At 46.3% G+C, this 14,194-nt stretch overlaps 1 protein-coding gene across 1 annotated transcript in view; it reads left to right on the top strand.

Annotated features, from left to right (window-relative positions):
- Positions 1–1,788: 1,788 nt before the first annotated feature.
- Positions 1,789–14,194, top strand: part of LOC139418696 (amyloid-beta A4 precursor protein-binding family B member 3-like) — a 40,028-nt gene continuing 27,622 nt past the window's right edge. Inside the window, exon 1 of the mRNA XM_071168343.1 lies at positions 1,789–2,152. Within this exon, the coding sequence (XP_071024444.1) occupies positions 2,104–2,152 (49 nt within the window). The 5' untranslated portion in view covers positions 1,789–2,103. The remainder of the gene's footprint in view (positions 2,153–14,194) is intronic.

The raw sequence follows: 14,194 nt of genomic DNA, 5'->3' as shown, positions 1-14,194 counted from the left end.
ATTATTGACTGGGCTCGATTTTCTTCCCTGCTAAAATATGTGTGACTAAAAGTCATGTGTGGTGTGCCGACTGTTTTTACTCAGTTTACTTTCTGGACTTACATCGCTGTTATATGCATTCTTTACAATGTGGCAATATCAATTAATTTTTAAATCTAGCTACTAGCGTTATTATTTATTTATTACATGATTAGAATTGGAATTGAGGCCAGTACAGTTACAGGACACGGCAGGCGTAAAGTTAGCTTGCAGTATTCGCAAGTAAAATGAACTGATTTGAAACAATTAGTCATTGTAATCGGACAGCCTTTTGGGGGGATTACATGGGGAACATTTGCATAATGCTATGAAACTGAATATCAAGAAGTACAACAATATTCACAATTCTAAGAGTTTGCACAAATACATGGCTCTGCCTGATGTCATCAGAGGAGCTTTGTACATCAAGAGGGGTTGTAATTCCACACGCGAAACGGGTGGAGGCTTCATATATATTGCTTCAACCGTAGTGGAGGCTTCATTGAGTGGAGGTGAGAAGAGGATGATGCAAGCAGACTGAACGATGACGGGCAGTGTGATCCGTCAAGACATGGATGCTGATTAAGGTGGACCATAGAAATAAAGTACACGATGGAACTACAGACCATGTGATGCCAGTGGCAGTCATGTTTTCCAAGATATTTCCATATAAGAATGCTCAAGAGGACACATTATTAGGCTATGTCAAATCAAATGTTATTTGTCACATGCGCCGAATACAACAGGTATGGCCATTTGATTCATGAATATGCAGCTTGGAGGTAGATTGTCTATGGATTGTACTGGCCATATGACAGATGCAGTCATAGGCTCTCTATCTTACATTGCCTCTAACGTTTTGCTCGGTTGAAACCTCTGGTTGTACTGTGATAAGGATAGTTTAACTGACAGATGATTTTACATAGTTTAGCAGACACTCTTATCCAGAGCAATTTACAATAGTGAGTGGATACATTTTCATACTGGTCCCCTGTGGGAATCAAACCAACTGAGCCGCACACAACCACACTACAATTACACTACAACATTGCATCTAGGGAAAATATATGGGTTTAGAAAAGCTGCAGCAACAGACGTTGCCTTTAAGGAAGCCTGCCTATAGAACACCCTTCCTCCCTGTAAAACACCACAGCGTACTGATGCACGGGAAATCATCCTGTATTCTGTGATGTTGCTGGCGTTGCTATGAAAAGCACTCTCAAAGTGCCCCTTCTCATATATTTTTAAGAGTAGGGCTTGGCAGATGCAGGTTCTTTGCGAGGGGCAGATGTATGTCTCTAATCTTCCTGAGACACCCCTTTTACACAGAGAGGCATCCCATCTCAAGTTGAATTGAACCCTATTACGACTCCCTCACTACACAAATACTCGATAGGCTACACCAGTCGCATTCACCCTTCGAGAAAGCACGTTTGTTTTGATTTGTGTATTATTGCCCTCTTGTTGGTCTCCATATAACTGTAGTAATGTATTTCTTCTAGAAAAAGCATGCTTTTTGGGGTCTGTTTGCTGGTCTGCACTGTGCCTTTGTCCTTAGTGCCTTTTATCGGCCTCAGCAGTCCTTTTAAGGCACCGAGAGACAGGGGACAACCAGAGAGGCAGGGAGAGAAAGAGGAAGAGCGATAGAAAAGCTTGAGCGCGTGAGAAAGATAGGTAAGGGGTGGGGAGAAGGAGGAGGGGGAGGGGAGTGGCGGAAGCTGCAGGCACCGCTGAGCGCAGTACAAAGAGAGCGAAACGAAAGGCAGCAGCAGTGAAACAAACAGCATCCCTCCAGCACAGATAAAGAGATAGAGACGCAGGATAGAGAGAGAAAGAGATCAGCAAGACGGACGGAGAAGACTCCCGAGAGTTCCCGGGACGGGGCTTGCACAGAGAGTCAGACAGAGAAAGAAATATATTTTGAATCCTCTTGGCATGTGAGTGTGTCCCTTGACGGTTGGCGCTGTGTGCAGTTGTAACGAGTGTGTGCGGGGAAGAGTTGTCCTGGCGACATCAGGACATTTTGGTACGGGAATGTGGTGCAGCTAAGCCAGGTCGGCCAGGAAGGAAGGAACACCTATCAGCATGCTGGGGAAGGATTACATGCTCGCCATCATCATAGTCAATTATGACGGTGAGTAAACACACACACACACACTGTCCTGGGCTCATCCAGACCTTTTTCTCGCCTCGTCCCTTGTTCCTCAGAGGGAGAGGAGACGGCCGGCCGAGGAGTAGTGAGTGCAGTAGGTGCTGGGGTGAGCTCATTATCTGATTTTCACTGGTAGACAGGCTCAACTACAGGTGTTGTGTCATGTAGGGCCGGCCAGGCATTCTGTCCCACACACTTCGTAGAGTGAAACTGGAAATAAATAATAATAATAATTTGTCGGGTGCTTATATTTGTCTTGTTTCACACATGTAAACGTGTGTATTATACGCATGTGTGCAATGTAAAGGTGTTTTTTTCCTCAACTTGTCATCTCGGGGATTTGAACTAGCGACCTCTCTGTTACCGTCCCAACGCTCCCTGTCGGAAAGTTTGAAGGGTTATTAAGGTTGAGTTGTGCGATTGTGTGTTTGTTGAAAGTTCAGGTAGTGAACTAGAGTGCTTCCATTAGACAAAGAACATTTTTGATCTATGGATTATTTTTGTATTTAGCTTTGAATTCAAAGGATAGCATTAGTTTCCTTACCCTGTTAGCAGTCTACAGCAGACCATACTTTTGGTTTAGTTTCCCTGGCACTGTTTCCAAATGCTAACGTAGAATTTGTGGAAACAAATCCCATAGAGTTTGCCAGTTTGTAGTCCTTAAATCCGGAAATTAGTTACCTCTAGTTCGTTCAGCCATCCCTATGGGGAAAATTAATGAGAAAGAATAGGGTTTAGGGATGAACACCGAAAATAAGGTCTGAGGTTAACACAGGTTTAGGAGATCTTATACATTTTGTTTTATGAGATAATATCAGTCAGTTAATCTGACCTTTAGGAATTATGAAGCCTTTATGTCCTTTATGAACTTTTTAAAAACAAATTCATACATGCGTCAAAATTCACTGAATGTGATGTTTGCTGATGAAGATTGTCTCATAGACCAAAGGAATAATATCTTCTAAGCCTGTGTTTACCACATACCTTATTTTCGGGATTTATCCAAAAACGGTATTCACTTCCCCATAGGCTTTGTCAAACGAATCACGGCAGAGTTAGTGCCTACACAAAAAAAAAACATTACTATTTCTCTCTATTCAAGTCATGGCACAAATACAATTCAAGTCAATAGCATTTTTTTGCGCGTCATTTCCAAATCATCCCAAAGTATTTAACATGTATTGTGCAGCTCAAACAAAATCATTTATAGATGATTTGAACATGATGCGCGAGAAGTGCTAATATCGGTACCATGACTTGACTGGGATTTGTCTCCACAAATGCTAAACCTTTGTGACGGGGAAACTAAACCAAAACATGGATTGCTGTCATACCTTGTCTATAGACTGCTTACAGGGTCAATCAACCAATATGTAATTTTGTACTTTGGGTGAACTTTCATGATAATATTGGCGATGGTGGGGATTTCACAATCAGTGATGTATCTGTCTGTTGCTTCTAAACAGTTTCATATATCAGTGTTACTAGGTGTTCTTGCTCACACATCATTATGGGATCATTACGCCCTCGAGAGTAGAGGTTGACCGATTATGATTTTTCAACTCAGATGCCGATTATTGGAGGAACCAAAAAAAGCCGATACAGATCAGTCGGCCAATTTTTATATATATGTTTGTAATAATGACAATTACAACAATACTGAATGAACAATGAACACTTGTATTTTAACTTAATATAATACATCAATAAAAATCTATTTAGTCTCAAATAAATCATAAAACATGTTCAATTTGGTTTAAATGATGCAAAAACAAAGTGTTGGAGAAGAAAGTAAAAGTGCAATATGTGCCATGTAAGAAAGCTAACGTTTAAGTTCCTTGCTCAGAACATGAGAACATATGAAAGCTGGTGGTTCCTTTTAACATGAGTCTTCAATATTCCCAGGTAAGAGGTTTTAGGTTGTAGTTGTTATAGGACTATTTTTCTCTATACCATTTGTATTTCATATACCTTTGACTATTGGATGTGATTCGATGATAAATTATTCAATGATAAATTAACAGGCACCGCATTGTTTATATTCAATGCAGGACAAGCTAGATAAACTAGTAATATCATCAACCATGTGTAGTTAACTAGTGATTATGTTAAAATTGATTGTTTTTTCTAAGATACGTTTAATGCTAGCTAGCAGCTTACCTTGGCTCCTTGCTGCACTCACATAACAGGTAGTCAGCCTGAAACGCAGTCTCCTCGTGGAGTGCAATGTAATCGGCCATGATCGGTGTCCAAAAATGCAGAATACCGATTGTTATGAAAACTTGAAATCGGCCCTAATTAATCGTCCATTCCGATTAATCGGTCGACCTCTACTTGAGAGTCCCCCCGGACAATGTTTTTTTTTACAGTTTGCCCTTTTACTCTGTGTTCCCGGAGAGCCGACATTAATTCTACTCTCCATTGCATGGCTGGTTAAACTTCTGTGCATCGTATGTTTGCCACTGATCTTTATGTAATTCTTGGAATTTTTAATTTTTTTACCCTTTTTCTCCCCAATTTCATGGTATCCAATTGTTTAGTAGCTACTATCTTGTCTCATCGCTACAACTCCCGTACGGGCTCGGGAGAGACGAAGGTTGAGTGTTCCTCTCTCCCCACACACAGTAAACAAAATCAAGCCCAGAGCTCTTATTTACAGAGGACAGGATGTGTTGTTCACCTTGGTGACTGTGTGGGCTGCCATGTGACTTGGCGTTGTCGTGGTAACTGTTGCTCTCCTGGCGTTAGGAGTGGCTGGTTTTTATTATGGAGGGTAATGCATAGCACAGTAGGCAGCAGGCACAAAGGAGAGCAGAGTCAATGGAGAGTCAATTATACTTTTGTTGACTAAAATGTTGATATTACCAAAAATGATTTATTCGACAGTATAGTATTGTAAGCAATGATGAATTAAATGTCAAGTCCAATGCATATTGTTGAGCAACAACACTGTTCATATCTTCTCTGGAGGCTATCGAAGGCTTGTACATTTGTTGTGCCTTTTTTGGCTATCAACTTTCCCCCCCATTCATAAGCCCAAACACCACAGGTTCCTCAAACAAAGCGTCTGCCTTGACTGGTTACGTCATTGCTCCCAAAATAATTCCCCTCGAAAGTGGCGGCGGGAGAGAAATGGAGAGGTAGAGAGCGTCATCCTTATGCTGAGCATGGTACATGTAAACAGGGACACTGTGTCAGTAGTTTATTGGAAAATTGTATTGTCTAATGTTAGCATCGTATACACATTATCCTGCAGGGTTGGAGGGGGTTAGGGTGGGGAATGGAGTTTTAATAGCACCCTGCGGAACATAAAACTGGTCCCATATCTGTACAGTATGTGTTTTGAATGAATTTATCTGACTTTCGTTGTCATACTGTCCATGTTTGGGTTGGGTTGGCACATAGGCTTCAGATCTACGACTCGTCAAGGGGTGCCTGGCATGGCTGGTAAAAAAGGATATAGCCGTCCTGCTCCCGGATTGAGAGCTGAATCCCAGATTGAAGTTGTGATCCACTCTGGCCCATAATCCCTCTGGCAGATAGAGCCCAGCTCTGACCTTGCACAGGCGCACCACTGGGATTACTCTCTCTCCTCCAGATGTACTGTAGTCTCTCTACAGTTTATCATATTACTGTTATTTATAGTCTCTACTTAATTCTCTCTGCATAATGTCATTTCTGGTCTCACTTTGTCTTTGTCTCTAGTCTACAGCACAAGTGTTTTACATTGTTATAAACATATTCTACATTCTTTCTCTATTTTTAATCGTAGCTCTCATTTCTAAATCCCCATTATGCTTCAATATTCCATTTGCTGTCCCAGTTACTCGTTCCCCATTCTTTAGTGTAAGGGGCAGTTCTGGGCAGAGAAAGCTACCCGACTGCAATCACTACCACCACGACTGCTCAATTACAGCTGTTTACAGCCTCGTAGGGAGCGCAATCTGCGGCTCGGTCTTGATTGGCCATTTTGGAGTGCTTTGGTAACAGGCTCAGTCCAAACGTGTGTTGAGAGACTCAAGTGTGTATCTGTATCTAGAGTAGAGTAGATAGTCACCCATCAGTGACAATAACAAGGGGGGCGAGGACTGTACTGTACACCCTCCCCCATAGAAACACTGCGTCCCTACATCCACTTAGTCACAATGGAGACTTGAGTTATTTGAACGGGGACCATAATTAAATAAAGGCCTGCCAAAATCAATGTAACAAAATACTTAGGAACACCTCTCAAGTGCAGACTGGCACCAATGAGTAAAGGCAACTCTGACAAAGCTATGGCGGATACTGCATGGTGGACTAGCTCATGTCTGTCACGGGAATAGCAGTCACATTCATGCGCATGCATCAATCTAGTGCACGTGCACCGCGGCGCACACAACAACAATATCACGCGAATGTCTGTTCCCCTGTTAGCTCATTGGATCAGCTGGTTTACAGCAGGAGTTGCTATAGGGACTGATCACGCAGTGCAGACTCTGGGATTCATCAATAATTCACTAACACCCTCTGCTGGAGATTCACTGCTGTATGGCACACTTTCACGAGTCTGCAATCTGCTCTCTACTCCCGACACTAAGTAAAACTGTAGGAAATGCATGTGTATCTTACCTTCTGTGCGATTGGAACACGTACACCTTTTCACCTTATTGGTCAGTACAATCCACGGACAGAAGCCTAGTACTACAATGGAAGTCAGAGGCTTCACTTACATCAGATCACCAAGTATTTCGGTGGAAGAAAAGCCATGCTATAGAGGAGATTATTTATGATAATAGACAGGAACTGGTTCAAAATAGCATGGTGATGACATATATTACTTCAGAGATGACCAACCACAGACTTAATTATTACTCCCCTGTGTCATTGGTGTTGAGACAATACCCTAATACTTCACGGACTTCATGAACTCCACTATTCAATAGAAAGCCCTCTGAGTCAGGAAAGCCATTGGTGCAGAGACTTAGATTTTTCACTTTGAATTGTATTCCCAAACTAAAAACGTTGACTTCAAAGTTTAACAAACCGTACAACTCTATGCAGAAGGACTACTTTTAACAATTTACACTGAACATTTTACACAAAAACACATTTACTGGAAGAACTGTGCAGATGCAAAGTTGGGAGAAAGAATTTCAGTAAAATCTCCCTGTGCCTAAAATATCTTCTTCGTGTCACCATGCTCTTGCTCTCCCTCGAGCACTAGGCTGCCCTTCCTTAAACACACCTGTCACCATCATTATGAGCATCAGCGCTCATTGGACTCACCTGGACTCCTTCACTTTGTTGATTGCCCCATCTATGTCCCAAGATGGCGTAGCAGCAGGACGTGTTGTCGTGTCGTGTCCCTTGTATATATTGTTTGTTTTCGTTTTTTTTTTTTTTTTTTTTTTTCTTCGCATATCTTTTAAAACATTTTGCTGAACCTCAACTTCTTCTAAATACTCTCCTGCAACCCGCCTCACCCAACGTAGCTATTTTTCCTAAAGTATTTATATTTACTTCGGATCTGGAACCCCTCAACTGAAGCTAGCCAACTAACTACCAGCTATTCAGTCAGCAAAACATTGCTAGCGGTCTTCAGCTAACCGGTCATCAGCTAACCTTTAGCTCGGAAAGCTCTCGCCAGTTCGAACAACGCGACTCTAACCAGAGCATAACGGACCTATTTTTTATTTTTATTTATCATCCCCGGATTCCCACCGCAAACGGAACATTTTGTGCTCCTGGACTACAATATCCGGACCCACGACCGGTCCATCGATGTCACCGCATGAAGAGGAATAAACAGACTCACCCCATCGCAACGTCCCCCAAAGGCTAACTCTCTAGCCCTTGCTATCTCCTTGCTTGCAAATTCGGCCTGCTAACTGCTAGCTTGTTTAGCCCGGTCCGCTAACTGCTACCGTGTTTAGCACCTACTAACTGTTAGCTTGTTAGCACAGGCCTGCTAACCGTCTGAATCGCCGCGTCCCAAACACTCACTGAACCCATATTTACTTTCTATCCCTTTTCGATTTTTAATTTGTTTATACCTTCCGGTAACCTGCCTCACCCAATGTGATACGGAACCGCTATTATTTTTAATTTTTAGAACACACTCAAGAACCTCCAGAAGCTAACCAGCTAACTGGCTACAAGCTATTTAGTCATTGTTAGTTTTCTAACCTGGATAACACTCGCCAGTCCAGCTTCCCTGCCCCATCCACCGCTGCCCCTTGGACACTGATCACTTGGCTACATAGCTGATGCATGCTGGACTGTCCATTAATCACGGTAATCCATTCTGCTTGTTTATGTTTTATCTGTCGGCCCCAGCCGCACTCAGGCTCTGTGTGTAGTTAATCCGAGCCCCCCTCTGCCTAGTCAATCGCCATTCTACCTGCTGTTGTTGTGCTAGCTGATTAGCTGTTGTTGTCTCACCTACTGTTTTAGCTAGCTCTCCCAATTCAACACCTGTGATTACTGTATGCCTCGCTGTATGTCTCTCTCAAATGTCAATATGCCTTGTATACTGTTGTGCAGGTTAGTTATCATTGTTTTAGTTTACAATGGAGCCCCTAGTTCCACTCTTTATACCCCTGATACCTCCTTTGTCCCACCCCCCACACATGCGGTGACCTCACCCATTACAACCAGCATGTCCAGAGATACAACCTCTCTCATCATCACCCAGTGCCTGGGCTTACCTCCGCTGTACCCGCACCCCACCATACCCCTGTTTGCGCATTATGCCCTGAATATATTCTACCATGCCCAGAAACCTGCTCCTCTTATTCTCTGTCCCCAACGCCCTAGGCGACCAGTTTTGATAGCCTTCAGCCGCACCCTCATACTACTCCTTCTCTGTTCCGCGGGTGATGTGGAGGTAAACCCAGGCCCTGCATGTCCCCAGGCACCCTCATTTGTTGACTTCTGTGATCGAAAAAGCCTTGGTTTCATGCATGTCAACATCAGAAGCCTCCTCCCTAAGTTTGTCTTACTCACTGCTCTAGCACACTCTGCTAACCCTGATGTCCTTGCCGTGTCTGAATCCTGGCTCAGGAAGGCCACCAAAAATTCAGAGATTTCCATACCCAACTATAACATCTTCCGTCAAGATAGAACTGCCAAAGGGGGAGGAGTTGCAGTCTACTGCAGAGATAGCCTGCAAAGTAATGTCATACTTTCCAGGTCCATACCCAAACAGTTCGAACTACTAATTTTGAAAATTACTCTCTCCAGAAATAAGTCTCTCACTGTTGCCGCCTGCTACCGACCCCCCTCAGCTCCCAGCTGTGCCCTGGACACCATTTGTGAATTGATCGCCCCCCATCTAGCTTCAGAGTTTGTTCTGTTAGGTGACCTAAACTGGGATATGCTTAACACCCCGGCAGTCCTACAATCTAAGCTAGATGCCCTCAATCTCACTCAAATCATCAAGGAACCCACCAGGTACAACCCTAACTCTGTAAACAAGGGCACCCTCATAGACGTCATCCTGACCAACTGGCCCTCCAAATACACCTCCGCTGTCTTCAACCAGGATCTCAGCGATCACTGCCTCATTGCCTGTATCCGCTACGGAGCCGCAGTCAAACGACCACCCCTCATCACTGTCAAACGCTCCCTAAAACACTTCTGTGAGCAGGCCTTTCTAATCGACCTGGCCCGGGTATCCTGGAAGGACATTGACCTCATCCCGTCAGTTGAGGATGCCTGGTCTTTCTTTAAAAGTAACTTCCTCACCATTTTAGATAAGCATGCTCCGTTCAAAAAATGCAGAACTAAGAACAGATATAGCCCCTGGTTCACTCCAGACCTGACTGCCCTCGACCAGCACAAAAACATCCTGTGGCGGACTGCAATAACATCGAATAGTCCCCGCGATATGCAACTGTTCAGGGAAGTCAGGAACCAATACACACAGTCAGTCAGGAAAGCTAAAGCCAACTTCTTCAGGCAGAAGTTTGCATCCTGTAGCTCCAACTCCAAAAAGTTCTGGGACACTGTGAAGTCCATGGAGAACAAGAGCACCTCCTCCCAGCTGCCCACTGCACTGAGGCTAGGTAACACGGTCACCACCGATAAATCCATGATTATCGAAAACTTCAACAAGCATTTCTCAACGGCTGGCCATGCCTTCCGCCTGGCTACTCCAACCTCGGCCAACAGCCCCCCCCCCCCCCCCCCCCGCAGCTACTCGCCCAAGCCTCTCCAGGTTCTCCTTTACCCAAATCCAGATAGCAGATGTTCTGAAAGAGCTGCAAAACCTGGACCCGTACAAATCAGCTGGGCTTGACAATCTGGACCCTCTATTCCTGAAACTATCCGCCGCCATTGTCGCAACCCCTATTACCAGCCTGTTCAACCTCTCTTTCATATCGTCTGAGATCCCCAAGGATTGGAAAGCTGCCGCAGTCATCCCCCTCTTCAAAGGGGGCGACACCCTGGACCCAAACTGCTACAGACCTATATCCATCCTGCCCTGCCTATCTAAGGTCTTCGAAAGCCAAGTCAACAAACAGGTCACTGACCATCTAGAATCCCACCGTACCTTCTCCTGTCACACCCTGACCATAGTTTACTTTGTATATTTCTATGTTTTGGTTGGTCAGGGTGTGATCTGAGTGGGCATTCTATGTTACATGTCTAGTTTGTCTAGTTCTATGTTCGGCCTGATATGGTTCTCAATCAGAGGCAGGTGTTCGTCATTGTCTCTGATTGGGAACCATATTTAGGTAGCCTGGGTTTCACTGTGTGTTTGTGGGTGATTGTTCCTGTCTATGTGTTTTCACCAGATAGGGCTGTTTAGGTTTTCGTTACGTTCTTTATTTTGTAGTGTTTGTATTGATTCGTGTTTTACGTTTGTTTATTAAAACATGGATCGCAATCTACACGCTGCATTTTGGTCCGACTCTCCTTCTCATACAGAAAACCGTTACATCTCCGCTGTGCAATCTGGTTTCCGAGCCGGTCACGGGTGTACCTCAGCCACGCTCAAGGTACTAAACGATATCATAACCGCCATCGATAAAAGACAGTACTGTGCAGCCGTCTTCATAGACCTTGCCAAGGCTTTCGACTCTGTCAATCACCGTATTCTTATCGGCAGACTCAGTAGCCTCGGATTCTCGGATGACTGCCTTGCCTGGTTCACCAATTACTTTGCAGACAGAGTTCAGTGTGTCAAATCGGAGGGCATGCTGTCCGGTCCTCTGGCAGTCTCTGTGGGGGTGCCACAGGGTTCAATTCTCGGGCTGACTCTTTTCTCTGTATATATCAATGATGTTTCTCATGCTGCGGGCGATTCCCTGATCCACCTCTACGCAGACGACACCATTCTATATACTTCCGGCCCGTCCTTGGACACTGTGCTATCTAACCTCCAAACGAGCTTCAATGCCATACAGCACTCCTTCTGTGGCCTCCAACTGCTCTTAAACGCTAGTAAAACCAAATGCATGCTTTTCAACCGTTCGCTGCCTGCACCCGCACGCCTGACCAGCATCACCACCCTGGATGGTTCCGACCTTGAATATGTGGACATCTATAAGTACCTAGGTGTCTGGCTAGACTCTAAACTCTCCTTCCAGACCCATATCAAACATCTCCAATCGAAAATCAAATCAAGAGTCGGCTTTCTATTCCGCAACAAAGCCTCCTTCACTCACGCCGCCAAACTTACCCTAGTAAAACTGACTATCTTACCGATCCTCGACTTCGGCGATGTCATCTACAAAATTGCTTCCAACACTCTACTCAGCAAACTGGATGCAGTTTATCACAGTGCCATCCGTTTTGTCACTAAAGCACCTTATACCACCCACCACTGCGACTTGTATGCTCTAGTCGGCTGGCCCTCGCTACATATTCGTCGCCAGACCCACTGGCTCCAGGTCATCTACAAGTCAAGCTCCGCCTTATCTCAGTTCACTGGTTACGATGGCAACACCCATCCGTAGCACGCGCTCCAGCAGGTGTATCTCACTGATCATCCCTAAAGCCAACACCTCATTTGGCCGCCTTTCGTTCCAGTTCTCTGCTGCCTGTGACTAGAACGAATTGCAAAAATCGCTGAAGTTGGAGACTTTTATCTCCCTCACCAACTTCAAACATCTGCTATCTGAGCAGCTAACCGATCGCTGCAGCTGTACATAGTCTATTGGTAAATAGCCCACCCATTTTCACCTACCTCATCCCCATACTGTTTTTATTTATTTATTTTTCTGCTCTTTTGCACACCAATATCTCTACCTGTACATGACCATCTGATCATTTATCACTCCAGTGTTAAACTGCATAATTGTAATTATTCGCCTACCTTCTCATGCCTTTTGCACACAATGTATATAGACTCCCCTTTTTTCTACTGTGTTATTGACTTGTTAATTGTTTACTCCATGTGTAACTCTGTGTTGTCTGTTCACACTGCTATGCCTTATCTTGGCCAGGTCGCAGTTGCAAATGAGAACTTGTTCTCAACTAGCCTACCTGGTTAAATAAAGGTGAAATAAAAACATTTAAAAAAAATAAATATCTATAGCTTCCACGCCTTTGATGGCTCGAGAGGTTTTATTGCCTCGGATGGCTTGGCAGGCGCCCATCCCACATCATGCCTCAGCCGGCTCGCACGCCTCAGCCGGCTCTTCGGGCTCTCACGTCTCAGCCGGCTCGTCGGGCTCTCACGCCTCAGCCGGCTCGCACGCCTCAGCCGGCTCGTCGGGCTCTCACGGCTCAGCCATCTCGTCGGGCTCTCACGCCTCAGCCGGCTCGCACGCCTCAGCCGGCTCGTCGGGCTCTCACGCTTCGTCGGGCTCTCACGCCTCAGCCGGCTCGCACGCCTCAGCCGGCTCGTCGGGCTCTCACGCCTCAGTCGGCTCGTCGGGCTCTCACGCCTCAGCCGGCTCGTCGGGCTCTCACGCCTCAGCTGGCTCGCACGCCTCAGCCGACTCGTCGTGCTCTCACGCCTCAGCCTGCTCGTCGGGCTCTCACGCCTCAGCCGGCTCGTCGGGCTCTCACGCCTCAGCCGGCTCGCACGCCTCAGCCGGCTCGTCGGGCTCTCACGCTTCGTCGGGCTCTCACGCCTCAGCCGGCTCGCACGCCTCAGCCGGCTCGTCGGGCTCTCACGCCTCAGTCGGCTCGTCGGGCTCTCACGCCTCAGCCGGCTCGTCGGGCTCTCACGCCTCAGCTGGCTCGCACGCCTCAGCCGACTCGTCGTGCTCTCACGCCTCAGCCTGCTCGTCGGGCTCTCACGCCTCAGCCGGCTCGTCGGGCTCTCACGCCTCAGCCGGCTCGTCGGGCTCTCACACCTCAGCCGGCTCTCACGCCTCAGCCGGCTCAAACGTATCAGCCGGCTCGCCGGCTCTCACGCCTCAGCCGGCTCGTCGGGTTCTCACGCCTCAGCCGGCTCGTTCTGGCCCTCACGCCTCAGCCGGCTCGTCTGGCTTCTACGCCTCAGCCGGCTCGTCCATTGCCCATGCTTCGGCCAGCCCGTCAGGCTCGCCCAGGTGGGATGCCAGGTGGCGCCCCAGGGGGGAGGGGACTCACCTGGACTTCTTCACATTGTTGATTGCCCCGTCTATATCTGTCTGTTCCTCCGTTGGTTCCCCACGTCAGCATTAATGTTGTTTACGTTTCCCCTGTCCAGACGCTGTCCGTGTTCTGTTTCATGTCCGTGTTTCATTAAATGTTCACTCCCTGTACCTGCTTCTCATCTCCAGCGTCTGTCCTTACACTCCGGAGTAAGATTCCAAGATGTCAGCAGAAAGATTGGGGTGTCAGCTATGACGTGTGACGACCCTCCCACTCTGTCTGCCAATTATTTTTCTTTGCTCTTGTTTTCCTTAATAGGATGTGGTGGGCGGAGCCGGGAGGGTCGTCAGCGAAATGGGACACACCTGGGCTCGGGTGTGTCCCGGGATAAATACACCTCTTCCCCATTCATTGAGTAGACTCTCTCCATGCAGACACACTGATAGAGTTTGGTTGTGGCCATTTTGTATTCGGAGTGAGTGAGGCCGTTCGCCGAGATTTGGGTCTCGC

This window comes from Oncorhynchus clarkii, chromosome 10, assembly GCF_045791955.1.
Source record: "Oncorhynchus clarkii lewisi isolate Uvic-CL-2024 chromosome 10, UVic_Ocla_1.0, whole genome shotgun sequence".
Classification (NCBI taxonomy): Eukaryota; Metazoa; Chordata; class Actinopteri; order Salmoniformes; family Salmonidae; genus Oncorhynchus; species Oncorhynchus clarkii.
The sequence above is the reverse complement of the archived record's forward strand: the minus strand, read 5'-3'. Positions and strand labels throughout refer to the sequence as shown.